Source organism: Lepidochelys kempii, chromosome 7 (genome assembly GCF_965140285.1).
Source record: "Lepidochelys kempii isolate rLepKem1 chromosome 7, rLepKem1.hap1, whole genome shotgun sequence".
Taxonomy (NCBI): domain Eukaryota; kingdom Metazoa; phylum Chordata; order Testudines; family Cheloniidae; genus Lepidochelys; species Lepidochelys kempii.
Window position 1 is genome coordinate 35,253,989 of NC_136386.1, and position 10,497 is coordinate 35,264,485.

The 10,497-nt window shown below is 42.2% G+C and overlaps 1 protein-coding gene across 1 annotated transcript in view; it reads left to right on the forward strand.

The window, feature by feature from the left end:
* The window catches only part of WNT7A (Wnt family member 7A), a 49,803-nt gene extending 40,693 nt beyond the window's left edge, over positions 1-9,110 (forward strand). The window contains exon 4 of the mRNA XM_073354859.2: positions 8,171-9,110. Coding sequence (XP_073210960.1) covers positions 8,171-8,650 — 480 coding nt within the window. The 3' untranslated portion in view covers positions 8,651-9,110. The remainder of the gene's footprint in view (positions 1-8,170) is intronic.
* The last annotated feature ends 1,387 nt before the right edge of the window (positions 9,111-10,497 follow it).

The window sequence follows — 10,497 nt, forward strand, 5'->3', positions numbered from 1 at the left end:
CGGAAGAGTGCTCTAACCACTGAGCTATGGGATGTTCAGATATAGGGTTCCCTCAGTCCTTCCTGTTGAAGCTGTTCCACTTTGGTTAAATAAAGAGTCATTGGTGCAGGGGGACTGGACTTTGGTCTCCCACCTCCCAGGTGTCATTCTCCCTCTCTCTCTCTCTGGTCCAATTTGAACAAATGCCTTTACCTTTCTTGGTTATGGTCAAACTCCTCCGAACCTGATTGTCACACATTGTATACTCTCTCATGGTATTACCAATGTTTTTACCCCAAATCAACAGATCCTCAGGTATTATTTCCAGATCCTCAAAGGTCTGGGGTACGATGCTTTGATACACTTCCTGTTCAAGGCAATCCCAAAGGGAAGTTGCTCAAACATATCTACCACAGTGAGAGTTGAAGGTACACAGTTTTGTACTTTCAGTATGAAATTGGACCTGCCAAAACTCTTGGCATACATCCCAAACTTAAACAACTCTTACATTTGGAAGCAGAGACATGATCTTATTTTACCATCTGGCTAAGCTCCCATTACTAATAGGACTTTATCAGTTGTGCCACCAAAAATATGTGTATCATATATTTATATTGATGTACTTATTTGATCTGTAATGCAACCCATGCTGTTAAACCCCTCATCATATTGTTTTGCCTCCTGTTCAGGTAAGTTATACCCCTGTTTGATCACAGGCATGTGGACTCTGCTCTTCAACTCAAATACACTTGTCTTTCCCTTCCATTATTCTAAACTCTGAGTGAAACCTGTCCTTATGTAGGCATTCTAGTGTGGCTTTGCCACCGAGCTCATTTTATACCAGCTACGTGAACCAAGCTTAGTTTTAACATTGGGTGGTCACTAATCTTTTTGTGTGTATGCATTCTGGGGTTACAGCACCCTGCTCCAGTATCTAATCCAATGTCACCAACCCAACCTGTTGTAGAAACTTGATTTGTAAATGTATTTACAGACTCAAAGAACTGTTTCTGCCTTATCATTTTATCCTGAAAGTGTATGTTTGTGAATCTATCTTACCGTTAAGGCATCACACTTCTGCAAATTGAATACGAGCCAACAATGTGATGCAGTTGCGAAAAAAAACATTTGGGACATATTAACAAGAGTATCATATACAAGACACAAGAGGTAATTGTTTTACTCTACATAGCCCTGGTGAGGCCTCGGCTGGAGTATTGTGTCCAGTTTTGGGAACCACACTTTAAGAAAGATGTGAACGCATTAGAAAGTCCAGAGGAGAGCAACAAAAAATGATAAGAGGTTTGGAAAATCTGACCTATGAGGAAGGGTTGAAAGATTTTAGCATTTTTAGTCTAAAGAGATTAGAAGAATGAGGGGAACCTAGTAACTGTCTTCAAATATATAAAAGGCTGTTATAAAGAGGATGGTGATCAACTGTTCACCAAGCATAGGACAGATAGTAATCGGCTTAATCTGCAACAAGGGAGATTTAGGTTAGATATGAGGAAAACCTTTCTAACTGGAAGAATAGTTAAGCAATGGAACAAGTTACCTAGGGAAGTTGTGGAATGCCCAACATTGGAGTTTTTAAAGAACAGCTTAGACAAAACACCTATCTGGGATGGTCTAGGTATACTTGGTCCTGCCTCACCATGAGGGGATGGACTAGATGGCTTCTCAAGGTCCCTTCCAGCCCCTACATTTCTATGGTTCTATGGAAATGCTTGCTCTTATTGCATGGATGACAACACACCCCTTATGCTTGACCCCCTTTGCATCATCTTGTGATTGCCCTCACATTTATAGTAAACAAATCTGGTCTCTGCTATTTGTTTGCTTTTATTTTTAGGTGGTAGTAGTCATTTTTAAATTAGATGCATTTCAGGTTTTTCACTGCTTGTTAACTCTTATTTGTGAAGTACAGTTTTCACTAGCTCTGCAGATCTCCACTGCTCTTTTCAAAGTCAGGTCTATTTCTTTTAATAACCTTGCTTTGCCCAGATTACCAGTTTCAGCACAAATAATTTGGTCTTTAATTAGTTCATCTGGTAACTGGTCAAATTTATATGACTTAGCTTTATGACATCAGTCTGTAACACAGGGTATGTCTACACTTGGAGCTGGGAAGCGATTACCACTTTGAGGAGACATATTCACTCTTATTGAGCTAGCAAGGTAAAAGCTGTGGTGGAATGAGGAGCATGAAGAGCTAGACACCCTGAGTATGTACCCACCTGCAATGCTAGGTACATACATGGGGGAAGGGAGGCCTAGCCCCTCCCATGACTCCAGCCACCAAGGCTATACTCTATTTTTAGCACATTCTTGAGCTGAGCTAGTGCAGGTATGTCTCCTCAAGCTGGGAATTACAACCCTAGCTGAAAGGTAGACATACCCATAGAGATCAACAGTCTCTTCTGGTATGTGGTTTCTTGTAAAGAAAATGTCTCTTTCCCACGTGACATTCTTGTAAGTACTTGTCTTGAAGTTTCTGAAGGATTTTGTCTAGTGGTTGGCTTTACCCTTCATGGTCCCACTAGAAAATTATGTAGATCTCCAATATTTCTGGGTCTGGCACATGTAAATTGCGGGTGAGGTAGGGTTGCCCAGTTTTCGACCAGAACACCCTGTCAAAAAGGGACCCTGCTGGCTCCAGTCAGCACTGCTGACCAGGCCGTTAAAAGTACAATTGGTGACACAGCGGGGCTAAGGCAGGCTCCCTTCCTGCCCTGGCTCTGCGCAGTTCCCAGAAGCAGTGGCATGTCCCCCGTCCAGCTCCTACATGTAGGGGCAGCCAGGGGGCTCCACATGCTGCCCCACCCAAAGTGCCGGCTCTGCAGCTTCCATTGTCCAGGAATCACAGCCAATGGGAGCTGTGGTGGCAGCGCCTGGGGATTGGGAAGTGTGCAGAGCCACCTGGCCATGCCTCAGTGTAGGAACCGGAGAGGAGAGTAGCTCCTGCTACTTCCAGGAGCTGCTTGAGGTAAGTGCCGCCTGGAACCTACATCCCTGACCCCCTCCTGCACCCCGAACCCCTGCCCCAACCCTGATCACCTCCTGCCCTCCAAACCCCTCAGTCCCAGCCCAGAGCACCCTCCTACACCCCAAACCTCTCATCCCCAGCCCCACCCCAGTGTTTGCACCACCAGCTGTAGCCCTCACTTCCCCTGCACCCCAACCCCCTGCCCTAGCCCAGAGCCTCCTCCCACACCCTGAACCCCTCATTTCTGGCCCCACCCCAGAACCTGCACCTCCAGCCCAGAGCCTGTACCTCCTCCCACAGCCCAACCCCCGCCTCAGCCTGGAGCCCCCTCCCATACTCCAAACCCTCTGGCTCCACCCCCCCCAGCCCAGAGCCCCCTCCTGCACTGTAAATACCGCATCCCTGGCCCCATCCCAGAGCCCACACCCCCCAGCTGGAGCCCTCACCCATTCTCACATCCCAACCCACTGCCTCAGCCCAGGAGCCCCCTCCCACACCTTTGACTTCTCTTTTCTGGCCCCACCCTGGAGCCCGCACCCCAAACTGCAGCCCTCACCCCCTCCCGCACCTCAACCCCCTCAGCCAGCCCGCTGAAAATGAGTGAGTGAGTGAGGGTGCGGAGAGCGAGCGATAGAGGGAGGGGGGGATGGAGTGAGCAGGGTTGGGGCCTCAGAGAAGGGGCGGGGCAGGACCTCAGAGGAGGGGCAGGGTAGGGGGTGGGGCAAGGGTGTTTGGTTTTGTGCAAGTAGAAAGTTGGCAACCAGAGGGTGAGGGAACGATTTCATCCTCTCCAACTTCTCTCATACTACTTGCTTACAGTACAGCAGGTAAGTTTTGCAACCACCTCCTCCACTTTTCTGCCACCCTCTCTTCCAGATAGAGGGTGGCTTCATTTTTCCAATGGCTGATTTTTTTTCCTGAATGCCATGTAATAAAGGTACACATAGGAATACTTGTAGGAGACTGGTATATTTCCTGGTCCCTCACGTGACATCAGCCAAAGTTACAAAAGATTATACCCCGGTTATGGCAGGGATCAGAGTATGCTTTGACTGCAGTGGCTACATACATTCCTTCAAACACTGAGGATCCATATTTCATATATAGAACGGGGCCAGATTCATCTCTGCTGGTAGAGAGGTCCTCTCCAGCTCAGGGGTTATATTTAGGAGTCCCCAGAGCAGGGTACGCTGCAGAAACCCTGTTGGTGAAGGCTGCTCAGGAGGTATAATGACTTTGTGAATCTTATGGCCTGCCCTACTCACTTTTTGGGTGACTTTTTGCCACCAAGGGCCTGTGTCCTAGTTTGTGCTGACAGAGTAAAGCACTCTCAGTGCATTGGTGTCACACCAAACTCAGGATCTTGCATTGTCCCTGAAAGGTAGGCTATATTGACCCAGTAAAACTGTCCCAGAACAGTGTATCAATGGATTGGCAAGTGAAATTGTGAAAAATAAACTATTTTAAAAAAAGAAAGTATGGAATTCCGACTAACTTTGGTAATAGAAATGCTACAAGATCTGATCTGACAACATATTATAGAAAAGTGAGACATGAAATTAGTTCTCATCCTGTATATTTTCCTCCTACTTTTTTCTTCTTTGTCCATTGTTTAAACTCCACATGGAAGTGCCCAAAGATGGGATAGCTGCTGGTAATATCACCAGAGAGTACTTGTGCAGGTTTTCCTTTCCACACCCTTTTAATGTAAACTATTTCCCAGAGGCTAATGGCGGGTGAGAGAAAGATCAACAAATACTGACAGTTTACTGTAGGAACTTGAAAAAAAGTGGGCAAAACTAAAAACACTCCCTTTGTCAGCAATTAGCACAGTCCCGAGCATTCACTGGTACACAACAGATGTGCCTTCTGTGGCTGATAATGTTAGGTATGGTAAGTGAAGAAACAAAGGACAGAGGTTTGCAATTAGGCACTCCCCAGACCCCAGTATTTTAAAGCAAATCAAACTATGGTAAATTAATTCCTAGTCTAATGTGAAAAATATGAGCCACTAACTAAATCTTCAAACAAACAGATCCTGACTTCCCCAAAATATGGCAACTTGACATTTTTATATTTATTTTTTTGTAATGGAGAATGATGGGCTTTTAAGGGTAAGCTGCTTCCTTTGAGCAGCAAACATGCAGTGTGAGCTCCCGGAGGCCAATACCTTTGAATTGCGTCCACACTAACCCTAATTGGAAACGACGATGTCGATTTCAGCGCAAATCCCCTCATTGGGGAGGAGTACAGAAATTGGTTTGAAGCCCTTTATGTTGAAAAAATGGCTTCATTGTCTGGATGGGTGTAGGGTTAATTCGATTTAACGCTGCTAAACCTGACATAAACTCATAGTGTAGACCAGGCCAAAGAGAATAGCTCCACACCTCCTCACCAACTACTTTAGGTAGCCACATATCACCCAGGTCTTTCCTTGCATTTATGAAGACAACTGAATTACTGGTGGGATATTAAGGTAACCTGAAAGCATAAAGGTGCCACTGTATGTACCTTTTAATGCAGGACAAATAACCCAAGCATCTGACATCACAATACTACAGTGTAACAGACCACCATATTGCAGAGTTTTGCTTTGTTTCAGGTAGAGGATAGACTGTATACAGAGTTATGTTTTTGATTGGTCTCTTGCCAAACTTGCTCGGTAGTGGATTGGAAGCAGCAGCAGGAAGAAAGGGATAGAGGAGAATAATCTATAAGAGGGATGGTGGGTTGAAGGTAGGAAGAGTGGATTAGGAGGAAAGACAGAGGTGGGATGGGAAGTGCACTTGCATTTGCAAGTTACAATGGATCACTTATGGAGATATGTCGGGATGAATTTGGCACAGTGACTCTAAACTTGCCCCACCTAGATGATGCATAAAAACACAAAAAGAGTTAGCTTTTTCGTCTAAACTTACATTAAAAACAACTAAAAGGGTACCATCAGGTATGGCACAACACAAAAATAATTGTTTTGTTCTTCTAAAAGGAACCCATAATGTTTGGGTTCATTTACTATTATTCAAAAGTATCATGTTCAAATGAAGTCAGGTCTTTTTATCCCAATGGCTTGCGCCCAGTCCTAACTGAGACCAGAAAACTTCCTCAGCTAGTTCCAGCTGGCATCAAGATATGTCACACAGAACAGCAAGCTCAACACATGGCATAGATCCTTTCAATTGTTGATCCATTGCATCAGCTTACTCAGCTCTTTCCAACCGAACTGTTTATTCCCTCAGTGATCACTGTCTGTAAACGGGATGTTACTGAAAGGGAACTGAGGCTATCTAAAATGTAAACTACATTTAGGGGGGAAAAAACCTCATGACTAGATTGATAATAAAACATCAATTTCAAGACAATTTGTACTATTCTGGGATGGAGGATTCATGTGAGAATTAGTACAAGGCTATTAGGCCTTATTATTTTTCTTGCCACTCTGAATATTTGCACTAGGTTGCAAAACCAGCCTCTTGAACAAGACAAGTTATCAAAATGAGAAATGTATCACAGATCACCTCAAAAAATGGATACATTACAAATAAGGCTGAGAGAATCTATATTATTTTCAGGTTGCTGAGCTCTGGCTCCTTTTTTGTCTCCCCATCTAGCTCCTTGGTGTACTACCATTATGAATGACTGAGCAATAACAATGCAGTAACTGAATGAGTAAGGAAGTATCTCAAAATAACCAAAATAATCCATAATGTAAGCCTAAATTTAAGCAGAGCTGCAAAGATGTTCAGATGCAGATCTGAATCTAAAAACTTTTCCAGATCTGGATTTTGGTCCATCCATTAGATAGATCACTGCTACTCATTAAATTTGGATCTGGATGCAAACTGTCCCATAATTCCCCAAAATGTGATCTATTGTACCCTAAAATTATTGCCATCGTCTGTTCAGAATTATACTCTCCAGATACTTTACCAATCCTGGCATCAGTCCAACCTCATTGACTTCCATGACAGTCCAACACATGGAACAAAAGCGAGATCAGGCCATATCTAATATTTTTTGAACTCCAACTTTTCAATGTTTGGAAAATTCAAACAAAAACACAAAAGCCTAGTAACATTTTTTTTGGTAGCAGACATGCAATACTGTTCCAACTTTCCTCAGAAGGCTAAGCAATAGCACTTACTATACGACCTATAAAGCTACAGTATATAAGAACAGTAAGTGTAGCACCTATACTTGCAATGCTTAAAGTAGCCTGATTGTTTCCATCTTCAGTAGCCCCAACTTGCACAAGAATTGGTCTGGTCAGCACCAGATATTAACTAAAATTCTGTGGTTGGGATTAAGTAGCACACAATTTAAGAAGCCCACCATTTGTGTTGTGATTTAAGACTCTCCTAAGTACACAGCAAACCTTTTTTTGAACATATAGAGTTTACATCGGAAGAGAAATCTACAATTGTACTACAATGAAGGCTGAGAATTTTACAGACTAAGGGGTCTTGTCTTCTTCTCCACATGGAGAATAGACTTGAGTACCTGGCACATAATAAAACTACTACATAGGAAAGTAATGTATAGATTTTCTTAGATGTAACATTAATATGAAGCATTTATGTGTGTATGTCTATCTATACATTACCATGAGGCGAAACTGGTGAAAGTTTTTCTGCAACGTTTTTTACTAGCTTGTTTCATGCCATTTTCAGGTCTAAATACTGGAATGGAATTTATTTTCCCAGTTTGGTTTGCAAAATCCATTTGTAGCAAAAATCATTGCATTTTCAGAATTTGGTACATATGAGATTCCATGTGAAAATACCATACTCGAGGTGTGTTATTTGTGCTTCTCTGCAACTCCCCATCTTCTTGGCATATGCCAAAATTGCAATATAGACACATCAGGCTGGGCACAGTATAAACACATAGTAAGCAATGGGAAGACCACAGTTGGTGGTTAAAGACACCATTTTTGCTTTTGTTTGAAATTGGATAAAGTTCTCCTCTCTGATCAACATGGGGTAGGGAGGGAATCAGTTGACCTCAATAGGCGTTTGATGCCTGTGACAATTACACAGCCCCAGCACGTGAGATCTGCAGCCAGGGCGGTCATGAATTTTGACCTGGGTTTAGTAGCCGTTGCTATAAAGAGCACTTTTGAGAACAATAGTTCATTACATCCGATCAATGTCTCTTTGATGGAGTCTTATTGTTTTAACACAGTCTGTGTTCTTTCAAATCTAGATTCTTGAAGAAAACATGAAATTAGAGTGCAAATGCCATGGAGTTTCAGGATCTTGTACGACTAAGACATGCTGGACAACCCTTCCTAAATTCCGGGAGCTAGGCTACATCCTTAAGGACAAATACAATGACGCAGTTCAGGTTGAACCGGTGAGGGCGAGTCGCAACAAGCGTCCAACCTTCCTTAAAATAAAGAAGCCACTGTCCTACCGCAAACCCATGGATACAGATTTAGTGTACATCGAAAAATCTCCCAACTACTGCGAAGAAGACCCTGTCACTGGCAGCGTGGGAACACAGGGCAGAATGTGCAACAAAACAGCCCAGCAGTCCAATGGCTGTGATCTGATGTGCTGTGGTCGAGGTTACAATACTCACCAGTACTCACGCGTGTGGCAGTGCAACTGCAAATTTCACTGGTGCTGCTACGTAAAGTGTAATACGTGCAGCGAAAGAACAGAAGTGCACACCTGCAAATAGCCGCGTGGCTGGCGAAGGTGACGCCGGATCCTTAGGCATGAATACATTTGCACATGAGCTCAACAGAACTACTCAAGCCTGTAGCAAAGGCCCCGCTTCCTTCCAGAAGAAAAGCTAATGAACGGAGCTGTCTTTTCCTTTCATGTTTCAGTACCTAGGTGGCTACACATTAAAGGCTTGTATAAATTATCCCCCAAACCAAACCAAAACAGAAAAACAAGCCACCCTGACGCACAAAACCGAGGAAAAAAAAATCACCTCAGCTAATCTGCACTTCCAAAGCTTAATGCAGGGGCTGCCTTATGAAAAGAACACCCAGTCAAGTGAAAAGAAAAGCAGTACTTGTGGCACCTTAGAGACTAACCAATTTCACCAGTCAAGTGAAAAAAATCTGAGAGCTTGGCAACTGACTCTTTCGGTTTGGAAAAAGATGGTTAAATACACAAGCTACTGTGCATAAGGGATGGGTTGGGTGGGGGAAACAAAACAAAACTTTAAAATGGTCTTTGCACAGGATGGGGGTGACAATGCCCCAGTGTGAATTCCTACTTAAGTGTGGATTATGCAGATTTAGGTTTCTACACTTGTGAAAAGCTTCTGCTGGTCTTGCCTGTCTTTCCATTTCACACAATTTGCTACAGCAAGTAGAACTGTTGAAGTTTTCCATAGACACTGGTTTATCTGCCTTTCTTTTTTTGTGCTGCAGATTTTAGCACAGGGATTTGGGACATCTGGGCATAATAATAGCAATATTTAACAATTTATTCAGATAAAACTAATATTAATTTATTTAAATAAAAAAGAACTCTACAACATTTTTGGAACTATTCTGCAATTAAAGTAGATAGCTTGCTTTCTTTGTGGAATAATTATTTTGTAGATACGGCAAGGAAAAAACTGAAGCTGTATATATTATTCTTTACTTGGATATTTCTACTAGTTGGATTTGCAGGATATTTTCTGCAGTACTAGATGTTTAAGTACAAAAGCAGGCATCTTTTATAATTTTTTTCTGTTTGCTGCTAGTTGTCTGGAAAAATCAAACTGGTAGTGATTATAATCTCTTTACAATACACTTTTTTTTTCCAATTAAAGAGGAGCATTATGAAAATCCAGTTTGGAATACATCAAAAATAAATATGAAACTCCAGACAAACTTCCACCTTTGGAAAATGAACCATAGGATAAGAGTATATTTTGTAAGAGACTATTTTTATATGAATATTTTATTTATACTATGTCTGCTTGTATAATTCTATAACCTGTACTTTTTCCTCAAAACAGGCATATAATTTGTAACTCTTAGGCTATTTAACAGATAAAGGCTGATTAGTTTGTGGACACAACAGCAGCAAGCAGGATACATTTAGCTGCAATTGGTAGATGTGTCAAAATGCAGAATGAACTTTCTCTCCGGATGTGTGTACAAACTGGCTCTTTTCCTGCAGTTCAATTTGCAGAATATGCAAAACAAGAACAGGGTATGTAGCATCAATTTTGTCACATGGCTTGAATTCATGATTGGTATTAACTGGATGCTCATTTATCCCATTCAGAAAAAAAATCTGAATTAGCTTCCCACATGCGTCAGTCATTAAACTGTGGTGTTATGACTAGCAAATGTGCTGTGTGTGCTGTCAGTTAAACCTCTATATTGTGTTACTGTCAAATTTGATTTTATCAGTGGAAGACTATAGACTATGACTGTAAAAACTAGCATGACACACATCGCCTGATTCTCATAGATAAGATACAAAGCTTACAGTTTTTGTTCAACTGGTTTTGGCATTTGCCTTATTCTTTCTCTCCAAAAAGTTCTGAGTCAAAAAACTCAAACCACATTTAGG